At 52.0% G+C, this 23,899-nt stretch overlaps 1 protein-coding gene across 1 annotated transcript in view; it reads right to left on the bottom strand.

Moving 5' to 3' along the window:
- KLHL29 (kelch like family member 29) overlaps positions 1 to 23,899 on the bottom strand; it is a 292,829-nt gene that overhangs the window by 43,957 nt on the left and 224,973 nt on the right. The window contains exons 4-5 of the mRNA XM_003787428.2: positions 16,921 to 17,062; positions 13,954 to 14,460 (exon numbers count right to left, since the gene is read on the bottom strand). Coding sequence (XP_003787476.1) covers positions 13,954 to 14,460; positions 16,921 to 17,062 — 649 coding nt within the window. The remainder of the gene's footprint in view (positions 1 to 13,953; positions 14,461 to 16,920; positions 17,063 to 23,899) is intronic.

The following is a 23,899-nucleotide window of genomic DNA, read 5'->3' as shown; positions in this document are numbered from 1 at the left end:
GAAATAAAATAAGCCCTAAGCCTAGAAGTTCACAAATCAGAGCATTCTGGAATTTGCAGAGATTCTGGTAGAAAACAAACATTTTCCTGTTGTGGGGCGTGGAGGAGGAGGGCACATGATTGTTCAGAACCAATGAGCTGAAACGCCACCCTGAAGATGGGCAAATTCTGGTCCGGGAGATACTCAGCCTGCGAGATTTTGGCCAAGAAGCCTGGGAAATTCCTCTCCACTGAGTCCCACCCTGCTAACCTCAGATCCACCCCAGCCAGCTTTTCCTGGACTCTCCTGTGACCTTTCTGTATTGGTGCCCAGGAGCTGAAGGCAGATACATCTTAAGCCAGCCTCACCAACAGCCCAGAAACCTGTGTGCTCTGTGACGTCTTCAGCTCTCAGTCACTGGAAGGAGATCATTCAGCCTGTTGTTCCCAAGACACAGCACCATCCTAAGGGGCTTTGCAGATAAGAAAGGGCCCAGAAAAGTTGAGTGGAGGAAGGCAAACGGATGATGTGACAGATGACATCTGGATCTGTGCACCAGCAACCCTCTGATGGCATTTCTCAGGCCTTCTCCTGGGAGCCACGGTGCCTCCTGGCTTCATCTTCCCCTTTGCTCACATCAAGTCCTCCCAGTCAGTCCTCTGCTCAGGCCACTGTTCTGCTGGAACATCTGGGCAGTGCCACTGGGCCACAGCCCACCTCCTCCAGGCAGTGTCTACTGTCACATCGTGTGGCCTCCTCAAAGCCGGCTTTCATCTGCTGACGATGTTCCCCTTGGCGGGTAGGCACTATTCTTTTCCGGCCCCCAAAATAGTTTCCTGAAGTCAACACTGACTTCTCACTGCCTTCTTGCACAGAAATCTTTTCCAAGAGGCGCTGGGGTCCAGAAGAGGGACAGATGGTCCCTTTCTTTTTATAACACGGCCAGTCTTTTGAAGTGAAGAGCTATAAACACAAGTTTTGTCTTTAGCAGATGTTCTGTGGGCACAACAAGTGCCACTTTGTGCTCTTAAGCAACTGTGAGTGGTGTTACCCGGGGAGGAGGCTGAAATCGGGCAGAGCTTTGGTGCCTATTTCGGGTTCCTGGGGCTATGCAGGATGGTCCCTGTTCAGGCTGCTGGCACAGCTCACATCTGTAGTCAGCCAGTTCTGTGTCTGCACACTTGCTGGGAACCATGTCTTGTTTGCCTTCCCTGAGCCCAGAGTCCACCCAGCAGCAACCCCAAAATGGCAGTGGCCTTGTTTGAAATATTGGTAGTCAACTAGTGTTCTTATGCATCTCTCTCTACTAATCCCAAGGCAGGGGCTAAAGGCTGTGGTGGGGGGTTACTCTCTGAGATATCCATCAATCAGTTCTATTACTTTCTTCCTTGAGCCATTTACCATGGGGGTGTCCAATCCCTATGTCTGTACTGGGCTGATTTTGAGGATGGCTGGCCAGACATGCCATCTGTTAAGCTTCCAAGCAGCTGAAGGCTGTGCTAGATGTCAGTGGGATGCCAGTTCCTATAATTCTGTGCTGGTGGCTCCTCATCCATCGGTGACAGAGACATGAGGTGTCAATAACTACTTCTAAATGGAGGCACTACTTCCATTAGCTTAGATTTCAAGAATTTCATTCATTTAAAAGGGCATAAGCTCAATTAATAGACCTCATTAACTTCAAAGACGTGTCATCTTTGTATGGAATTGGCCCTTTCTTGTGATGACTGGCTCCATTAACTTTACTGTGCTGGTAATACTTTGAATAAGGCATGGGAGATATCGCCAGGGCAGAGACTCCCCAGGGCCACCTGACTCCCATGCTCCAGCGTCTTTGGTGGTGGCCAGTGCTCTGTCTGCAGCTTCCTCAAAGATCCTAGAATCCCTGCTGCTTTACTTCAGGGATTATAATTATATCCATTCGCCCGTTCATCCACCTTCCCACCCATCCATCACAAGGATGTGGAAAGAACCCAAGAATCACCACTTTATACGGAAAAGTATCAGATCATTGACTCTAGGGGGTATAAAACGACCACTGTGGGACTTGCCCAACCTTTGCCCCAGTATGTCTAGTGACAATACAGGCTACAGCAGGATGCCTCAGGGCATAGCATGGGGAAAGGGTATGGACATTTGAGGCAGGAGGTTTCTTTCTTTTTTTTCTTTTTTTTCTTTTTTGAGACACAGTCTCACTTTCTCGCCTTTAGCAGAGTGCTGTGGCATCATAGCTCACAGCAACCTCAGACTCTTGGGCTCAAGTGATCTTCTTGCCTCAGCCTCCCAACTAGCTGGGAGTACAGGCACTTACCACAATGCCTAGCTGTTTTTAGGGATGGGGTTCTCACTCTGGCTCAGGCTGGTCTTGAACTTGTGAGCTCAGGCAATCCAACCGCCTCCGTCTCTCAGAGTGCTAGGATTACAGGCATGAGCCACTGTGCCTGGCTGAGGCAGGGGGTTTTGAGACTTTTTTTAAAGAGATGAGGTCTCTGCTGCCCAGGCTGGAATGCAGTGGTGCAATTGTAGCTTACTGCAACCTCAAACTCCTGGGCTTAAGTGATCCTCCCACCTCAGCCTCCTGAGTAACTGGGACTACAGGCGTGTGCCATAGTAACTCTCATTTTTACCTGCACAAGTATTTTACCCAAGTCTTGGTTCTCCATCTGTGTATCTGCCTCAAAGGGGCAGCTGCAAGGAATATACAAATACAGAGTGACTATAAAGTGAACGTAGAATGGTAGGTACACACAAAACACCCACAACCCACTTCCGTTCCCTTCTAGAAGACAAGGCTACATCTACTAGTTCTGCCCACCACCTCCCCTGGATCGACAGTTCCTGACCCCTCGCCTGAGACCACCCAGTAGGTCACCTTCATGTCCTCAGTCAAAGACTGAAAGGAGGCTACACGTCTACTTCTCTGCTTTCTGGGACCAAAAACAGACTTGACTGAGAATCCTTAAGGTAATGAGCACCTGCATACAAATGAAAGGCTGAAAATACAGAGCTTATTTTTGGATCCATCATGGCCAGTGCCCAGAGCCTTCAGAATCACCACACCGTGATTCCTAAACTCAGGGGCCTCTGAGGTCCTCAACAGCAGGTTGCGTCTGGGGTTTGAGTGGAAAGCAAGGCAAACTGGGCTTGCTCCCCATGCCACTGGGCCTGGCTCTGGAAGGCTGCTCCGGACTCTGGTGGACAAGCTCGGCTGAGCTCTAAAGGTGTTCATGGTCCCAGCAGGGGCTGGGCTCTTTACATGGACCTCAATTTACCAAAATAACTACAATATAAGGGCAATTTTTGAAAACCACCACCAGCAGCACAAAAAACCTCACCCAATATTTGTAGAGACCTGGAGGGTAGGACTCTGCTCAGGAAGAGTCCACGAGGCAGGCAATGCCTGAGAAACTCCTGGCCATGGGTAGTGATGGGGGAGGCCCCGCATTCCTGAGAGTCTGCCCGTGTCACCTTCCCCTCCCCTTTGGGACCATGTCTCCTCCCTAGTCCAATCATAATCATATCTCCAGGCCATTACTGATCTAGTCAGGTGGCTAGATCATGCCTTGTGGGCGTGGGCGTGTCTCATCTCTGCTTTTCCTCCCTTTCATTCCTCATGGAGCTGCCCCTGTACAGGGATGCAGCTGCCCTGATCCCAGCAGCCTGGTGGTGTGTGCTGCACGGCGGGCAGACCCGGAGGCACGGTGGGAAGGCCAGGAGGCGCGGCCAGGGCAGCCCTCGCTCTGTGTAGTGCTCAGCTGAGGGAAGGAGAGACGGCTTCCAGGAGGGAGAGCCAGCAGCAGACGAAGCAATGACATAGGGTTCTCAGGGAAGAGGGTGGTTTCACAGGGGATTTTCTAGCCACAGTTTCTGAGGATAATGTAATATATCTGATTCTACAGAACCTCAGTTTCCCCACCTGGAAAATGAGGAAGTTTCCTTAGAGCAGCAGTCCCCAACCTTTTTGGCACCAGGGACTGGTTTCCTGGAAGACAGTTTTATCACACACAGAGTGGGGGATGGTTTCAGGATGATCCAGGTGCGTTTCATCTCCACCTCACATCATCAGGCATTAGGGTCTCATGATGAGTGCACACCCTGGCTCCAATCTGATGGGAGGTGGTGCTCAGGCCGTGAGCCGAGCTAAGGGGAGTGGCTGTAGTGGCTGTAAATACAGATGAAGCTTTGCTGGCCTGCTGCCCACCCCTCCTGCTGTGAAGTGTGGTTCCTAACAGCCACTGCTGGCTTAGGGGTGGGGAACCACAGCCCTAGATGACCTTTAAGGTGGTAATATCCTACGCTGACCTTCACAATGGGGAGGAAATGAAAAGAAGGGATGGTTTATTGGTTCTTAACCCTCCTAATGCCACGGCCCTTTAATGTAATTCCTGTGGGTCGCAACCCACAGGTCGAGAACGGCTGACTTAGGAGGAAATTCTCAGCAATAGCGGAGAGGGAGGAAGTGAGTTGCTTCAGAGGGTGGGTTGGGTTGGCTGAGATACACCTGACTCCTAGGCTTAAAAAGGAAATAATTCTGTAACTCAGTGGAAAGGCTAACCTGCTCTTAAGACTCTAAGGGGCTAAAAGGAATGAGGAGAGCAGGCTGTGTAAAAAGGAATGATAAAAAAGAGGAGGGTGAGACCCCAAATAAATTAGTCTAGAGGACAGTAGGGATTTTGAGAGTTTTTTTCCGTCTTAATTTGGAAATTTGAGTGTGTGTGTGCCTGTGTGTATGAATCATGCAATGTGATGCTTAAAACCAAGGAGGTGACAGTCCCTTCTCCCTGGGCCACCCAGCCTGTCACCTGGTGTCCCTTTAAGAGGCACTTGACAAGCGGGAGCATGACCAGGAAGGATACTCACATGGTACAGAGACCCTTCACAGGATGAACAGCTGGGGCCACCGCAGAGATTTAGTCTATAGAAAAGGAAATTCTGCCATCTTCAAAACTGTGAAGGGCTGTCATGTAGAACAGGGACCAGCTTTGCTCCGGATGGCTCCAGAGGGCAAGGCCATGGAAAGTCACAGGCAGACAGCTCTTGACCATTTAACAGGACAAACTGTCTAGCACTCGGTGGCTCCTGCTTAGCTCCCAGTGGTGAGGGCAGATTCCTACTTCCACTAGGTGACTTCTGAGATCCCTCCCAGCATGAAGTTCTACAGAAATAAGAAACTGACCCCACACGTGGGTGATTTTAAAAACAGGTAATGCTGTCAAGGCTCAGTTGATGGGGCAGAGGGAGCAGCTTGCTGGTATATCATGGTAAAAATGGCTTCATAAGAGCACACTTATGAAAACGTTTGAAAAATGATGGCCCACGGCTAGAAGCCACACACTACAACTGCACAGTAACAGTGCTGTGGCATAGGGCTGCCCTTTCCTCTTGCCAACTAGATGGACACGTAGATGGTTATGGACTGAATTGCATACCCTCACCCCCACCAATTCATATGCTGAAGCCCTAACCCTTAATGTGACTGTACTTGGAGAAAAGACCTTTAAGGAATTAATTAAGGTTAAGTAAGGTCATAGGGTAGGGCTCTAACCCAACAGTACTTCTTGTAAGAAGAGACACCAAGAGTGCATGTGCACATGCGCAGAGGAAAGGCCTCGGGAGCGCTCAGCGAGAGGGTAGCCACCTGCAGGCCAAGTGGGCGTGGCCTCACCAGAAACCAACTCTGCCCACACCTGAGCCTCCAGAACTGTGAGAAAATAAATTTCTGTTGTGTAAGCCGCCCAGCCTGTGGTATTATGGGATAGGAGCTTCCCTAGCAGACTAAAGTATAGCCATTGACAATGCAGAATTTGGTGATAAATCAGTATGCACTGATACAGACCTGGGTGTAAGACACGGAGAGGTCACTTAGAGGAGGACACGGCCACAGAGCCAGTGGGCAGAACCAGGTAGTGCACAGGGCTGGGGTGGTCGGCTAACAGGTGGCTGGGAGATCTGGAGAGGAAGGAGCATTTGCCTGGTGATGTGCTGAGAGCACTTGGGCTTCCCTCCGTGTACATGTATGCACACCCATGCGTACAGAGACACACACATACATACACATACACACGCAAATACAGAAACACATACCTACACACATATACACATGCACATGCATGCTCATAAAAACTTTTTTTTTTTTAAAAAGAAGAGTTACACTAAGAAAACAAGCAATGACAACTGTTTCAAGAGAGGCAACCTTTGGGCCATTTTTTCTTCAAGCCATTTACACAATGTTTTGTGCTCCTAAACTACTGTTTGTATTATTTTCACCCTTTATATTTCTAGAATAGAGAGTGTGCTCCTAAGTGGAATGTAATTTCAACCAAATCGGCTTCTCATTGAACCAGTTTTGTGCGATGCTTTCTCTAGTTTTTTTTTTTTTTTCTTGTCATGGTTTGGGGACAATTATGTCCTCCCTCTCCGTCACATGGGAACAAGCACATGTGTGCCACACCCGGGCCCCGCTCATCTCCTCTAGAAACTCACAAAACTCTCGGGGTCAGCTTTTCCTTGCCAAGATAGCAGATGCTGGATGTTTGAATAGTGGTTTGGCAACGGGGAACTTGTCATTAAAGCTCTGTCACCACAGGAGAGAGCCTGGTACACAAAGATGGTCTGGACGTGCACCTGACTTCCCCCTAGGGGTTGAGGCCCAGCTGTCTCCCACCCAGGTCAAAGCCCAGGACGATCAAGAAGGTCTTCTCCTGGTCAGACCAGAGGGCTTCAGAGACAGATGGACTCTTGCCAAAACTCGGATAACCGTCCCATAAACACTGATTGGGGAGGTAAAGAAGGCTTGGCTTTGTGTGTTCAGAGAAAGGGACTTCTGGGCCGGTGCCTGTATCCTGGCATCACTAGCTGACCCTGTCTCAGATCAGGACAGGCCCTGCAAACCATCGGGATAGATATGTGTGTGTATGTGCGGGACTCTATGACAGGTGAATCTGTTGGAAAATCATAATGTGTGTCCCTGGCACTTACCTCAAGCATTCTTCCCTAAGATCTGGAATTGGCATTTGTAAACCTTGACTCCCTGCTATCATCTTGGCTGTCCCCAAAGCTCTGCTCACATTGACCTCTCTCTCCCCCAGCCCCTGGAGCCTTGATTGCCAGCACCTCGTGATCTCCCCAGCCCCCTTTCCCTAGGACATGGCATGGTGACTGGAACACATCCACAGGTGCTGAGGCCTTGGACACACATTGGTGTGCTGCCTGTGTCTTTTGTCCAGTTTATGGTGGGAACCAAGTGTGGGCTCTGCACACAGGGTCCTTCAGACTTACAGATTAGTGGCTCAATAAATACTTGGTGTGCAGCAGGAAGGGAGGTGACATGATTCAAGCCCCTTGGTGGCCTCTGAGTGTCACTGACCTAGAACACAGCATGACACCTTGCCAGTGTCTGCTGGGGCTTATCACTTCTGAGAGAAGACTGTTTGGAATCAGGGAAGCTGGCTTTCTGTGGCAGGTCAGCACTACTTCCTGAGACACCCCCCCCCGCCCCAGGAAAGACATGATACCTCCCCTTGCTCCCATCTGAAATGCTCTCTCAGTGCCTTCAGCATCTCAGCTCCTCTGGCCCTGCTTATCTGTCCTTGAAGATGCTCAGCAGAGATTTGGGGCTGAAATTGTAGGGATGGGGCCCAGCCCGTTGAGCAGGCTCAGGTGGCCAGGGTCAGCTCCTGCTCCGAGGATGACACCATCCTGGGTGATCTGGCTGCCTTTGTGGCATCTTTCCACTTGCCTGGTTTGCTCCTAGTCAGATGATCCGTTAACAAAACTGTTAAGCTCTAAACAACCCTCCAATTATTGATTAACAAACCCCATGAGGACAGAGCCCTCCAGAGCCTGGTGGGGGCAGGGACTGCTCAGGCGAGGAGGAAGGCTGTGTAGATGGAGTTCCAACTCCACAGGCTCTGAGACCCTCTACTCGGGGGGAGGGGATATGTGTGCAAGTGGGGGCTGGAAAGGGGAGACTTGGGGTGATGGTGGGATGTGGGTTGCTTCCGGATCCCAGCTGAAGGTTATACAGTCAGATATGGGAGATTATTTTGGACAACCTTGCTTTGCAAGTGGTGGCAGTCCTGAGATCCACCAGTGTGCTGGACCCCACTTCTTCCCTAAGACTTTTAGGTCACAGGGGTGTCCAACTGTTTTTCTTCTCAGCCACACATTAGAAGAATAAGAGTTGTCTTGGGCCACCCATTAAATACACGAACACTAATAAAAGCTGATTAGCAAAAAAAAAAAAAGGTCTGTGCATACTTTTCAAGATATCTGACAGATAAGCAAAACAAGTCCTCACAACATCAGCCCGTGGCCCGTGGCTCCAGGTTAGACACTGCTGATTTAGGATTTACAGGTGGTAAAAATAACTAACACTGCTGGTAGCCAGGTATCTGCCAGGCCCTGTGTTAAGGCTTTCCATACATTACTTAATCCCCAAAACGTGTCTATGAGGATGGTACTGTTACGTCCACATTACAGATGTGGAAATTGAGGCTCAGAGACACCAGTTTTCTAGCAGGAGTTCAGTGTGTTGGTGACTAGTGGAATCTGAATCGCACCCAAGCAGTGTGATGCAGAATCCGGGTACTGAACCACCTTCCATGCTCCTGATCGACTCCGGCAGCCTTGGCTGCTGGGTCCGTAGGAGCCAGAGTATACTCCTCGTCCCACCTACTGGCATGGCCACGAAGGAGGACCTGACCCTGCCCTGTCCTTGTCAGAGGACACTGAGAGCCCCTGAGAGGAGAAGGAAGGGCTCTCCCAAGACAAACTGCCCCTGGAATTAGGGGAACGTCGCTGACACAGGCTGCTTCCTTCTGGTTGTTATGGTGAGTGGATTTTAAAGTGTTACAGAGGGAGAAGGTAATTTTTTTTCTGTTCAAAGTCACCAGGTACTCCCCTTGGAATCTGGTGACTGTGGTTATATTCAGCAATGAGGAATGCAGCACTTTTTCTAGGATGAGTTCACAAACTTAATTGTCTGTCCTCTTATGCCTGTGGCTGTGGGTACCAACCTGCTTTCACGCTGAGAAAGGCAGAGGGAAGTCACAGAAGCTCCTCAAACACTTCTCAAGCATCTGGGTTGGATGCGGTGGCAAGTGGGAATGGGACAGAGTGCTTGCCCGCCCCTGCCTAGGGTTGAGAGAATGACCTGGGGATTGGGGAACAACGGTAGCACTGCTGGGCTGAGGCATAGAGTGCAGCTGGATGGGAGGGAACCCAAGGCCCGTGTGCCTGCGGGGCAGCCCCTGGGCAGGATGGCAAAGGGTGACATGGGAGGCAGGCAGGAGCCAGAAGCTGAAGCCATGGGTCCATGCTGGAAACTGCCTCCAGAGCAGCCAGCCGAGGGGGGCATTCCATGGGGTGTGGCGAGGCCAGACCTGTGTTTTGGAAAGACCACTCAGGCTTACTGCAGAGCCAGCCTGAAGGGGATGTGCTGGGAGGCTAGGTTGGGGTGCTGGTGGGGACAGAGGGGAAAGGAGGGAGCCAGCCAAGTTTTCAGACTCAGAGCACAGTGGACAACTGGGCTGTAAACCTGAGTCCTGAATGGTTTCACGATGGCCTTTCTGAGACACAGACACAGGAAGGACAGATCTGCGGGGAGACGGTTTCAGTTTGGACATTTCATGCCTCTGGCCTAATGGAGTGTGGGCGAACAGCTTTATCTCTCATTCCCAGCTCCTTCCAGAATATTTACTCAGGTCGCAAAGGGAACATTGTGCCCTGGACATGTCAGAAGAGATGAGATTTGTGCTGGGCTCCACGCCTGGGGGTGAGTCCTGAATCCTGCTGCTAGAGGTGACGCAACCGACCTTCCTTTTAGGTGTGGGGTCCCCATGGTTAAGTGGCTTGACCAGGGGCTGCCAGCCCTGTGAACAAGCATGGGCTTCTTCTAACTTCTTTGCACTGGGCAGGGCCCTGGCGTTTTGGCCACTCACCACCTCGTTCTCTGCTGGCCTCTCCAGACCCGATGCCAGGTCAACAGCAACAGCTGTTTTGGGGTTAAGCAGGTGCAGTGCTAGGTACGGTCATATCCACGCTCTCATTCAGTCCTCCCTGAGGCCTTATGAGGGTGTCATACTGTCATCCCCATCTTAGTGGCTCAGAGAGGTTAGGAGGTTTACTCCAGTCACACAGCTATTCCCTATGCCTGAAGATATTTGCAAGATCCTGTTTCTGCCACTTGTGGTTGCCTGGGATAGCTGTTGTCCATGCAGAAGGCTTGGTGGGACATAGGTCCAGGGCAGGAAATGGGATGGGAGGAGAAGAAGGATCTCAAGGAGGGGTGAACCACTCCACTCCTAGCACGACTGCCTGTGGACGGATCCTCAGGGCCTCTCAGCTTACACTTGCGAAATCTACAGTCAGAAGAGGCGTGCCTCCCCACTCAGGTTCACTCTGGCTTTGCTTTCTGGTCCAGAAGCGAGCAGGGCAGGTGCCGTCTGGTTTCTCACTCCCAGACATGCAGGTGAAAACAAAAGCCTTTCTGCAGCTTGCCACTCTGCCCCAGGGTCTCCACCCCGTCCCCTAGGCAGGGCTAGAAACAACTCCATTCATAGTCTGCACCTCCGCTGTGAGCTCTGTTATCCGGAACAGAGTTCTCAGGGTACTTCAGGCCACTGTCACCGAGGCCTGAGCTTGGGCACATCTCTCCCCATGGCTTAGCTCAGGGGTTCCATGCCAACAAGACAAACGTCTCAGGTACTTTATCACAGGATTCAAATGGAACCAATTCTTTTTTCCTCCCTTATCACTTTGCACACATGAAATCTATTTTTAATTAGCTTTCAATATACCATCTAAAAAAAAAATCCTACAGCTTGCTCCCACCCCCAAATTGTTCTTAGAGAAAGAAAGATTTATCTCGTAAGTTTGTTAGGCGAATCTATATGTGCTCAATGCATTTAAATAACCCTCACTAAAGTGAACTGCATGCAAGCTGGCTTCTCTAGTCACAGATGAGAGATAATCGCTTGACCTATTGCAAATCAAAAAAGCATTTCCACACCACCTTTATTTTTCAATTGGTTAAGTTTTAAATTAAAGTCCCAACACCCTTTTTGGGAAGGCAGACTAATAGAGCCCCAACTGAAATTTTAGCTCAGTCGATCGGAAGATAATTACGAGAAACAAAATGTGAAATTTTAAATCAGGGCACTAATGAAGTCTAAAAATACCAGTGGCCCATCCCTCTGGCTGGCAAGACCTGTTCTTCGTGGAGGGGCTCTCTCCATAATTACTCCACCCCGGGAGAGGCCAGGTTGTCACGTCAAAGAATAGTAGGAAAAAAATTGAGGGGCTTTAATGAGCTAGATCTCAAGGCGTTCTATGGTGGATCTTATTATAATGCTGGGCAAGGTTTCAAACAGAGAACAGGAGAAAGGAAAGTTCCTTTTTTTTTTTTTTTAAAGTAGAGTTCTGACTTGTGTTGATGCCATCACGCAGAGCCTCCTGTTCCTGCCTGGGGCCAGCTGTCTGTCATTTAGGAGTGTGAAATCAATTGGGCTTCAGAGATGTAAAATCCCTAGGGGCAAAATTAAAAGTGACCCAAATCCAAACCCACGTGGTCCTGTCAGGAACATGACTCTCACATGGCAAGTTTCAAAAGATTTGGTTTCAAAATTCGGGTTTCTTATTTTAAAAAATATGCAGTTGTTTGACATTATAGCTGACAGACAAATTATAGCTTCAGCAATAAAGGCTTTTAAGATTAGAAATGAAAGGAGAAATTACTTAAAGAAAAAAAAAACCTACCCATGCTTGAGTTTGGAGGCATTTGTACATGCACGCTTCATTGTCTTTCCTCCCCGCAAATAGAAGGGGATAAATCAGCTGATGAGGGCCGTAAATAGAGAAGCAAGTTAAATGCAATTTCTGGAGACACAGCCAGCTTGCTAGCAACCTCTGGAAATCAGTGCGACCGAGTGGTTGTCCATTGTTGCCACCTAGAGCTAGGGGATCTTGTTGGTTCTCCAGAAGGTGGGGCCATGGACACTTCTAGGCCCATCTCTCCCTGGCCCTCACCTAGCACCCGCTCATTCTGCCAGTGAGCTCTGGCACAGGGAATCCTGTCAGAACCCCTCTTTCTCCTCCCCTCCCACTTATAGGCTTGGGGCCACCACAGGAGATGTGTCACACCCTCTGGCCTGCACAGAAGTTACCGGCGTAGGTCTGCTATAATCACTGACCCAGTGGGCACAGGGGCCTGTCCCTACCCCGTGTCTTTCTGATCTCACAGGCTCAGGGTGAAGACATTCAGATACGCCCACACCTGGCGGCTTTGGTGAGGCAGATCCCAACTTAGGGTCAAGCCCCAAACCAGGTTCTCTAGTCCCATCTGGACCAGGTCTCTTTCTGCCCAGAACAACTCCTTTGTTTAGATGCATCCTTGGAACATGGCAAGCCAGCAAGACTTTTGTCAGCCCTACATGGTCCCCAGAGGGGACACAGCGCCGCTCATTGTTGGGAGAGGATATACCACCCGGTGCCCAAGGCTTTGGCACAGCCTCAGGAGCAGCTGGGACTCCCACAGCCTTGTGTGTCCCAGTTGGCGGCTCATGAACTTGAACTCGGAGTAAGTTCTTTTACTTAAAAAAAATTTTTTTTTTAAGGGAGAAGGAGCTTAACCAAAACAATTCAAACAAAAAAATCAATCTAGTCAATTTTTTTAAAAAAAGATCTTAAACAAAGCAAGAGTTTACCAGAATTTAGATGTAATTTTCTATAATTTTGTCATTTAAAACTAGTGCTGATTTCCAAAACAAAGGCAGTCAGGGCTCAATCATATTGGGAATTAAACCCAACAGAGATCCAGACTTGGGCTTTGTTGCTGGGATGCTTGGCAAGGCCTGGAAATTGCTCAAAATGATAAAGGTGGAGACTTGTAAGGGCGGCTGGGCAAGAGTGGCTAGTTGGATTCATTGCTCTGCTGAGAGGCAGGGCCCCCTGAAATGTGATCTCAAGGGGTTTTTAGTAGAGAAGCTGCCGTGCCCACATGGCCACACTTTCTAGGACCATCTACTCTCCTATTTGAAAGGAGTTGTGGATACCCCTGTGGAGCAGACAACTGCACTTAGGAGGAGCAGGGACCCAGCCTGTTTGGAGTGCTTAAGGGCCAAGCAAATCCGGGGCAGACAAACCCCAAAAAGCTCATGCCTGTAGCTCTGGCTCTCCATTCCCTTCTGTATGCCAGCCTGGACAGATCCCACGTATAGACATCAAGAGTGAGACCTGTTTGCTGATGCTGTTTGCCCTAACCCTAAGGCTGGGGGCTTGTGCCTAGGACTCTGTCCTTGGCACGCTCCCTTCCGGAGGGTCCATCTCCCAGGATCTACCTTCCAGTTCCCTGGAATGGAGGGTTAACTGAAGGCTGAAGTTGGAGGTGCTATTTCCCAGAGTCTCACAGAGCCACCCTTGAGTCCTTAAAATAAAAACTTCAAGCGGTTTAGGATGGTCTGGGAATGGCTCTGGGCCTAACTAAAGGCCTTGGGTGCCACTTTTATCTGAAGTGTGGCAGAGGGTGCTTTCCCTGGGTGGACGCAGATGGTTCATGTTCTGGATGTCCTCATGGGGAGGCAATGGAGACGGCCCTCAAAGGGACACTTCTATGGAGCCCTAAGGTGGGGTGGGTGGTTCCTGCTCATTCTGTGCCTTGGCCTGGCCTTGGGGGTCAGGGCCTGGGCCAGAGAGGGCTCTGGAGTGTGCGTGCAGGCTCTCCCTTCCTTCCCCGGCAACCCTCTTCTCGCCCATGCACATTCCCCACCTTCCCTGCCCTGCCCTCCACGCTTCCCTTCCCTCTCCCTATTTGGGAGGGTTGTCTGGGGCAGGCAGGGGCCTCCCTGCAGCCTCCAGGTTGGGCGAGGCCAGCGAGAAGCTTCCACGAAGCACACTCCTGTCCTGGCTGTGTTGCAATGACCACATGGAGAGGCGAGGACGCAGGCACACAGGGAGCACGTGGGCAGCAGGACTTACCTCTGGGGTGCCCGGGGTCGGTGAACTCATACTTCCCCACGCCAATGGTCCGCAGCATCTGCAGCCCGTGGGCCGAGTCGGTTGTGGGGGGCCCATTGGTGGCAGGGGCACTGCTGGGAACAGTGGCAGACGGCTGGGCCGGCGGAGGCAGCAGGGGCCCTGCCATGTGGCCGTTACCCACAGCGGTGGGTCCTGGGCGGGCCACCTGCCCCACACCAGGCAGTGTGGACACGGCCAGGGGCTGAGGGCTGGCATACAGGGCCTGGGCAGGCATGTTGACCACCACGCTGCTCAGTGGTTGAGAGGGCGGCTGAGGGAGCGAGTAGTGGCCAGGCATCAGCGGGAGCTGGGGCCCCACGTGGGGAGGCAGTGAGGGGGTCACCCCAATGACCGGGGCCTGGACGTTCACAGCCGGGCTGAAGGTGGGAGGCTGGGCCACTCCATAGGAGTGTGCGATCAGGGTGGGCTGGCTCCCGGCGGCCACTGTGGTCACCCACGGCCCTGTGCCTGCAAGGGAGACAAAAGAAATGTCATCTACCGGTTTCATATTCACCCAACAAATACCGACTGCCCCAGGCCCTGTGCTGGGTGCTGGGGTCACAGAGAAGGACAAGGCACCTGTGTCTAAGAACCCACAGAATATGGGTCTGTGATTACAGGAGCCGGGATAAGTGTGCTGGGGTAAACGCACAAAGGCCATAGCGGCTCAGAGGAGAAAGCAAGACACACCCAGAAGAGGTGAGAACAGAGCGGAGAGGAAGCTGAGACCTTCACGGAGACTTGGGTTCCAATCTCAGCTCTGCCACTCCCTAGCTAAGGCTCACCTTCTCTGAGCCTTGTTCCTCTTATCTGTTAAATGGAACTAGCAATATCTACCTCATAGAGCTACTGGGAAGAAATGAATGAGGAAAATGTATTTGAAAAACAAAACAGAACCAGCAGAGTGCCTGGCACGTGGTAAGCGCTCCATACACTTTGGTGTTTTCTTCCCTTTTGAAGATTCATTGTCAGGGAGGTGGAGAAAGCCGGATGGTGGGTGTTACTAGGCTGCAGGGGAGAGCACCAGAGCCTAGGGCTGGGCACAGGCCCCCCAAGAAGGAAGGGACATGGCGGGGGCAGTGTGGGCCAGCTGGGCCCGTAGGGCACTGTGCTAGAAGCCTCAGCGTGGCCAGGCCTAGGGGAAACAGGGGAAGCCTGCTTTGGCCCTTAAGAAAACTGTGGCTGAACAAGGGGGTACAGACATGGCTCTTGAGACCTGATGGAAGACGCTGGGCCAGCTGTGCCGGGCAGGCAGAGCTGGGCCCGGGGCCCTCTGAGGTGATCCAAGGAGGCTCGCGAGAAGGTGGCCTGGGGTTGCCTCAGACAGAACAAAGTTGGGTCTGGGTCTCTGTTGCACAAATGCTGCCTTGGTTTTCATGATGCCTGTGGGGTGGCCATGTCAACTGAGGGGGGGAGTAGAGGAGGGAGAGTAGGGGCCAGGATGGCTCTGTCTCCCGCAGGGAATGTCACCTGGGTTGGGAAGTTGAGACAGGCTTGGGACCAGAGAGACCAGGTGTGAGACCCGGTCCTGCCCTGCCTAGCCAGGGACCTCAGGCACAACCTTCCTGGTCAGGCCCGCACCTGCAGCAGCATCCTGGGACTGCCGCAGGCCCCGGGATGACACACAAGCAGAGCGTGTAATATAGTGTGACAAAAAGATGTGATTTTGATAACGAGAGAGGCTGGGGAAAACTGGAAGCTAGCAAGGCTCTAGAATGCAGTGCTGAGGGGGGCTGTCCCAGCCTGAAGGGGATGGTGGCTGCCCTGTGACCTACCCTGGTGTTTAGAGGCAAAGCTTGTCATCCCAGCTCCAGTCTTCCTGGGGTTAGCCAGGGAGTCTGGAAAAAAGACTCAGAACTTCAGAGCATGGCCAGTGGGGCCCCAAATAGGCCTGTGGCAGGGACACAGAAGTGTAGTGCCTTGGAGGTGATTTACTTATGACTGGCAAGTGGCCCAAAGCACCCTAGGGAAGGTCTCTGGTCACAGGCAGTAGGTCCTGCCTGCCATTTTTACCAGTGACTTGGGTGATAGCATGGAAGGCATGGCCAGGGGTCCAGAGAACACAATTGGGAGGGTTAGGAAGGGGTCGCAACGGGAGGTGGAGTCTGAGGGACTCTGTGCATGCCTGCCAGTCCCCACACCTGGCTGCCTAAGCCTGATGATGAGGAGGTGGGCGGGGTGACAGTAGCTGCCAGGACAGTCTTGGGTTCTCCTGTGGACACAGTAGGTAAGTGTGAGCTGAAGCTGCGGTGACCAGAATGGGGGTGGTGAAGAAAGGAGGTGCTGTCAGATCCACACCTGGGCTATTCGTGTTGCGTTCTGGGTACTGCACATTGAGAGGGGCGCAGAGAGCACAGTCCCCAGAAGGCAAAGGGGCAGGAATGGGTGGGGCAGGAGGCTCGGGCTGGGGAGTCAAGGTGCCTCAGATACCTGTAGAGCTGTTGTGGGGAGAGCAAAGCAGACATGTCCTGTGTATCCTCAGGGGAACTCTGGGGCTGACGGGACATGAGGCGGCATTTGGCATGGCAGGGGCTGTGTGAGGAAGGGCAGGGATGCTATAGGACCTAGTGAACTCCTAGTCCCTGGGGGGGTGGGAAACCAGTGCTCACATAGGCACACGCACGGGCAACCTCCCTGAAAGGCGTGACTTGAGAAATCTGTTGTGAATCTGAGCGCTGAGGCTTGAGAATAACGATTTGACACACTCTGGAGCCAGTTCCAAGTCACTCCTAAAATGTCACTCTCACCTCCTTGCTCTCCCATGTCCTTTCTTGAGTGGCAGAGGAAGGGGACAGAGACCGCTCCTGCACAGGGAAGACACATGGTCCCCCCACCCTGGGGCTTCTTCAGCTGTGGGTCAGACCTGCATGGCGCCTCTACCCCTCCCGACTCTGGGCCTGGGTGTATGTCTGCCAGCAGGGTGCCCACCTGGATTGTCGCTCTCTCTCATCTGTTTGGAGGGTGGCTCATCAGTGTCCCAGGGTGTAGACTGATTGATGGGTGTTTGCCCCCACCGGATGCTGGTTGCCAGTCCTTGAGACTGAGTGTCCGCCTTGGAGATGCCGGGAGCCTGTGGGAAGCAGATTAGGAGATGAGCACAGCACAGCCTGGCAGAGAACTCTGTCCAGGATGTGTCCTCCTGAACCACGCTCCTGAGCTTCATCCCCTGAGCCATGGGGCCAGACACCCAGCCCTGAACCCAGTCCCACAGGGAAACTGTAGAGGACTTCGGCTTCACAGTGACAGTTGTGGCCTCTGCTAAGCCCCTGCCTCCAGAACACCCAACCCTGTGCCTCCCCCAGGTGCCTTCTGTGGTCACTCTCTCCAGACCTGCTATCACCATGGAGAGAGCGTTCTGCGCTAGGAGAGGTGGTCCTAGCCCTTGGGTCATCAGTAAACCACAACAACACAAATGCTACCAACGTATCCTGGGCATGTACTGGGCACTGTGTCCTCAGCCCAGCCTCTGAGCTAACTTGTGCCCAGTCCTTTGACATGGGATAGAACAGCTCTCCAAAGTGCCACCAGGCGGCAGGTGGGGGACATTGCACATTCCTCATCTTGCTCTGATTCTGGCCTCTGAGCAGAGGCTCGTGGGGACAGCTCAGATCCCATTCCCAAGTGGGTGGTGGGACCCTCCTTGGCCCAGGAAAGAGGCAGGCTCTGTGCTCCCTGAGCCCACTCTTAGGTCTTCAGATGAATGAGAAAATAAACCACCAGGGTGAAATCAGACAGAATGGCATTGGTCTCCTTCAGTCAGCCTTACTATAAAATATTAGATATTATACAGGCACAAAAAGCCACGTTTAGTAGAAATTCTTTTTTTTTTTAATTGAATGGTAACTATGTACATTGATGTACTAGTAAAAATTCTTAATGAGATGGCAAAATGCTTAACACTCTAATGAGAAAAGCAGGCTACAAAATGACACACATGTGACCTTCCTATGTAATCTTCCCTACATCAAACAATATGTGTAGGAGGGAAATATTAGGAGGGGTGTTGTCCTTGGGGGAGTTGGGGATATGGGTAGGGTGACCAGATTTTAACATCCGTAAGGCGGGACAACATGGCGGGGGGGGGGCAGGGGATGGGGCAGGGGACCAGGCAGGCAGGGCCTGACAACAATGCAAACTTTGATAAGTAGTTCTCTATAATCACTTCTGAGCAATTTATTATTACAGTTTAACATTATAAAATTAACAAAAACAATATAAAATTCATATTCTGAAAAACCATATATTCCCTTCTTGTTCTCCTACCCGTTCGTGCATTCTTTCCAAAGACTTTTTTAAAACGCCGCGGGACGTAGGAAAAATTGTTGAAAAGTGGGACTGTCCGGCCAAAAGCGGGACGTCTGGTCACCCTAGATATGGGTAACTTTTATTCTGTTGTCCACACTTTTCTGTATTTGCCAAATTTTCAACTATAGCCTTTATTTATAATGTGCATGCAAAGAAAAATCTTTAAAAAATCTTGGAGAGGCTGGAATGGGATGCCTGGGAGGTGGGGGGTGTGGTGTCAGTGGTGGTGGCCTTGGGAAGGTGATTGAAGCCCCCAGAATGGCAGTCAGAGCTCACCAGGCTGGGGCAGAGGGTGAGATGGGATGGGGCAGAAATGGCTGCCTATCAGGGACAGTCACAGAAGGCCACAAAGCCTCAAGGGGCATCTGAGGTGAGGTTTATGGCCCTGGTGCAACCTAGCTGGTGGCAGGCAGAGCCTCCCGCTGGGCCCCCATGACTAGTGTGGCTCTCCTGGGTCCTGGGCTAGGCACAGAATGGGGTGTGGACAGGGAGGACAGTGGCGCATCTTGGGCTTGATGCAGATGACATGCAGCGTCTGCACTGGGGCCTGCTGGGAGCTGCGGGAGCTGCGTCCCATTAAGGCCCGGGGGCTGCGCTGAGCTAATTGCATTAGGCTGCACTTTATCTCTGGCCTGCATTTCAGATGCTTTGCTTTTGTGCACAGAGCAAGAAACAAAGCAAAAGAGTGAATCTCCTGAGGAAAGAACAATTCCACCGACAAGCTTCCTTATCAGAGGCCCCTGCCCCAGTTCTGTCTGTGGGACAGATGGGAGCTGGGAGGAGGGGTGGGAGAGGGGCCGGGGATCTAGCCACCCTCACCAACGGTCTTAAGGAACAATAGTGCAGCTTTCTCAGTGTTCTCCAAGCAGAAAGTTTGTAACTTGCACCCTGTCTGAAGGCTGCCGCCTTCTACAGCCAGGCTTTTGGGTCCTGGGGTGTTCTAGGCACAGAGGCCTTCCACGGAGAAGGACTGTGTGAAGAGTCCCGTTCCTGGCCCTGCTTAGGGGCAAAGTCTGAATGTGAGACCCCAGCTCCTTACCAGCACCCGACCTGTCAGGAGGGGGCGCTGTAACTCCTCTCTACTGCCAGGAATGCTCAAGGCCTCCCAGGCAACAGGTCTTGGGGGTTTCCAGAATGCTCCCACAGCCACCATGTCCCCCCTCTGAATGAACATCCACACCCGGTAACTTGGCAGGGCAGGGGAGCCTCTGGGAACTCCCTGGAATAGCCTCTGCCGCCAGGACAGGAGGTTGGGGGTTCTCCTCGAGTTTGGGTTCCTTCGAGTTTCTGAGCTCTAAAACTTCTGCATTCCAACATTTGCCCTAAAATTAGGGGAGTTTCTGAACTTAAATAATTACACACCTTTCATTGCTCAGGCCCTTGGTTTCAAAACAGCCCTGCCAGCTTGCTCACTGCCTATTTATCTCTGAGCTGGTTTGTGGGGGATCTGGGTCTATGTCAGGTGCTGCTCAAGGCACTGGAGACCTGGGTGAGTAAGACTCGGCCCTGCCCTCAAGCGGCTGCTGTGGGGGATGGGAGTACTCAGGTACACAAACAGCTTGACCCAGAAGAAGCTGGGGCGCTCTGGGTGTGCAGAGGCAGCCTGGATGTCAGGGAGATTAAGGGGGCTACAACCAGCCTGCTGTTTGGCTGTGTCTTTCATGAATACTACAAGTAATTTCTTATGTATAAGAAAGCAGTTTTGCTGTGAGAAGGAAAAGAGCCTTTTTTTTTCCTTTAGGAAAGATAAATAAGGCCACTCACAGTCTACTCAGTGCTAACAACTTGTGAAGCTACAAGCAACTTGCAGTTCAAGAATTTATTTTATTGAAACAATGAAATGACGTTCTTTATTCTACTCCTTCCAGAAAAATCTCAGACACAGAGGTGTGTGCCCTCTGCCAAGGAGCCTGGGCCTCCCCTCGGTTGGGTGATGTGTGGAGCAGCTGGTGACACATGACTCAGCGCAGGCTGACCAGAGCCTCTGCCTCCTGCCAAGAGCTCCCAGCCCAGAGTAAACCTGTCTAGTCCCCAGGTTTGGGAGGCTTCTGGGGGTCTGGGAGTGGGTCTGTGGCTCCACTTCTGAACCCAGTTCCTGCTAACCCTTCCTCCCATGGTTCAGAATCCCAGCAGGTTTGGGTTTCCCCAAAGCTTGGGCCTCCTTGAGTTCCATGCTCCTTGCCAGGGAGCTGCCAACACAAGAATGCCACAAAAACCAAGCCAGGAAAATTTGGCCCAGGCAGGGCTGAGCTGGCCTCACCTCGCCCTCTCCCACTGCTGTTGTCTGGGACACCAGCAAAGCCACCACATCTTTGGTTTTTCCCCAGTGTTCCTGGCCATGGCTTGGCTTCTTCTCTGGTGACATGATGGCACTCGGCAGAGAGAAGCAGTTCAGGAGAGTCTCCCCTGCCCAGCCCACGGGGTGGCCCTGCGTGCCCATCATTGGGCTGAGCAGTCTTCTCTGGGCTTCCCTTTAATGAGATGCTAATGGGATGCATCATTAACGCAGCAGCTTTTTAAACCCTGAGCTCTTGTAATTTTTCAAAGGTCACGTTTTTACAGCGCCTGACAGCATCCTGCTTCTTTCAGCAGCTGAAGAACGCTAACAGGCCAGGTCCTTTATGGCTGACGCTCTCTGTGAGGCAGCACACAGGCCGAAGGCCCCTGCTGGTCACAGGGGCTGGGAACTTCTACCTTGCACCTGCCTCAGAGGGCATGTGGCCTACCCTGTGACCCACGGCCCGCAGAACTGCTCGAGGGCCCTGCTCCATTTAGGGAAAGGTGTGCCAGGCTGCAGGTGATGCATGATGCAAAGATGCCTGGCAGGTGGGGCCAGGGGCTCACACTCAGCGGGAGAGGCAGAGGCCCTTGAACTCCCATGAGCACCCATCATTCACCAGGCTGTGTGCCCACAAGTCTGCAATATTCCAGAGAGGCTGCTTTTTGCTAATTTTTCCATCCAGAAAGAGTGCCTTTTTCTACTTTGCACAAAGGCGCCATATAGGCTAGCAGCATCTTGCATCGTCTGGGAAGTCTGGAAGATGACAGGGACATGGGCTCCCCCGGGGTCCTCCTGGGCCCTGCTTGTTCTCACTGCTGTCCTGCGCACATGGGACAGTTATAACATTCAGCACACTGCCACTAGGGCCTTCCTTATTATCCTTATTATCCATGGGTGAACTCCATGAGGGCAGGGACCCAGCACCATCCTGGCTGGGGCTCTGCCTGGTCGGGGAGCCCAGGGAACGAATGAAGGAGGGCAGAATCTCTGAACTATGGCACTGGCCAATGGGAAATGTGCTCACTGCTTGTTGGTTCAACAAAAGAGTGAAAGATGGAGTAGGCTTCAGGGAGTGAAAAATCTCAGCAACAAGGCAGAGCTCTGAGATGGAGTGGGTCCTCTCACTGGGGAAATGAGGTTCCAGACTGAGGGGGCCACATGTGTGGGGACCCTAACACCATTGCCCTGGATGCTTCTGCAAGCTTCTTGGAGCTCATCAGGCCCTCCTGGATGCCTGGGGGTGGTGAGGGGCTGGCTGCTGAGGTGCCTCTTGCCTTTGTGGGGAGGAGGGGAGCATCCTGGAGAAATCGGTGTTCTTCCACTGTTTGCCCAAGGAGGTCAGAAGAGGGAACATCAATAAAGCCAGGAGGTCAGGGAAAGCTTCCAGAAGAGATGGGCTAGGCCACGAAAGCTAGGCAGGGTCCAATAAGGCAGATGGATTGGTCTTCACCAAAGGACCCCACAGTAACTAGTATATTCCCAGCTTAGAAGCATCTGACAGAGACAGTCTCCAGGGACCATCTCCTGGGTACATGTGGGCTTCCTCCAGGCAGATGACGATGTCAACGGCTGATGCTCCCTTCTGCCAATGAGCCTGCCTCACCAACCAGAACCTGCAGGCCCTCATGCTCTGTCACTGGGAGGTAAAGAGGGGCCCCCTGCCAGCCCATCCCCTCCACACCCCAGGGCTCAGAGCCCCTCTCCCTCACTCCGTTTGCTTCTGTGCCTTCTCTGGTTCAGAAGAACTGCTGTGCCACAGGGCTCAGGTCCTGCTTGGGGGGGTTTATGACCAGCAGGATGGGAAACCTGCAACCAGGGACCCTTGGGGATGACAAAGGCTTGGAGAGAGAGCCCAGGGAACATACCCATAATATCTCACTCCCACCGCTGTTAATGACACCTCCCACAGGTGTCACAGAAAAGGAAAGGTACAACAAAATCAGGAGGAAACACAAAGGGGAGACCAGATCAGGGAGATGGGGAGGGTCAAGCCTATACAGATGAAAACTGCAGCCATGCAGGCCCTGGCGCTTCTAGAACTGCTATAGCTGAGCCTTCAGCTTAGCACTGAACTTCCATTTTGCCAATTCAATAAAAGGATGCATAGCTTGGGACTCTAGACAGAGTGTGGCAGATGTGATACCATGCCAGTTCTAGGTCCATCCTTTTAAGAGGCCTCAAAGTGTCTGCATTGCTCTCTTAGATCCTCCAGACCACCTAGTATCTGGACACCACTGAGAGACCCCTGCAGGCCACACCATGGGAGCAGCAGAACTGTCCAGCCAAACTCCGAGCTCCTGTGCACATATTTATGAACTATCATAAAATATTTAAAGCCATTAGAGGCCGGGTGTGGTGGCTCATGCCTGTGATCCTAGCACCCTGGGAGGCTGAGGCATGAGGATCATTTGAGCCCAGGAATTTCAGACCAGCCTTATCAAGAAAAAGACCCCATCTCTGTAAAAAATAGAAAAATTAGCTGGGTGTGGGCACAGCCCGTAGTCCCAGGTACTCAGGGGGCTGAGGCAGGAGAGTCACTTGAACCCAGGAGTTTGAAGTTGTTGTGAGCTGTGATGATGCCACTGCACTCTAACCCAGGTGACAGAGTAAGACCTTATCTCAAAAAAGAAGTAAAAAAGGGGAAACATCATCTATTGTGTATATTGTAAAATAGCAAAAGAGCAAAAAGTCATTTGTGTGTTGTTCTTGAAATATAAATCCTCTGTTGTATGTGTAGAAGATTGGGGGCAGTATAAATATAGTAGGGACTGTAAGTACATAATGCCAAAAATAAGGTTAGTGCAGAGCCTCCCCAAGCATGCCCCAGCTGGGTGGTGGGTGTGAGGTGGCCTGGGACAAAAGCCTGAGATGCCCCAGGGAGGATAATGCCAGGGGGACCTAGAGCTCACCATTCTCTGAGCTTGATCTGCAGCCTCCTTTTTGTCTCAACTCCCTGCAATGCCTACCTCACTTGGGAAAGACAAGCTTCAGCGTGTTCTTCCCCTGACCCCTGCCCCAGCTCTGGATCCTGAAGGCTGACAAAGAGACTGATCTGGCCGGGGCCTTGTATGCATCTTTGGCATGTTTTCTGATGGCCTGCACCTTCTGAACATCTTACATCAGGGAACATGCTCTGCCAGCTTCCCTTGCAGCTAGGGCACAGGCACACGACCCACAGCTTAAACACACCGAAGTCTGCAAGCTGAACAACACAAGGAGGCCAGCACAGCTTTGAGTCCAGGCTCTGCAGGGGTTGGTGGTCGAGGCACATGGATTTGGGAGTATGTAGGTGGTGGAGGTTTTAGTGTCCTTTGGCCTAGT

The sequence above is a fragment of the Otolemur garnettii genome, unplaced genomic scaffold (assembly GCF_000181295.1).
Source record: "Otolemur garnettii isolate 467f Iridium unplaced genomic scaffold, OtoGar3 scaffold00022, whole genome shotgun sequence".
NCBI classification, from domain to species: domain Eukaryota; kingdom Metazoa; phylum Chordata; class Mammalia; order Primates; family Galagidae; genus Otolemur; species Otolemur garnettii.
Note: the sequence above shows the minus strand (reverse complement) of the source record. Positions and strands in the feature narration are given on the sequence as shown.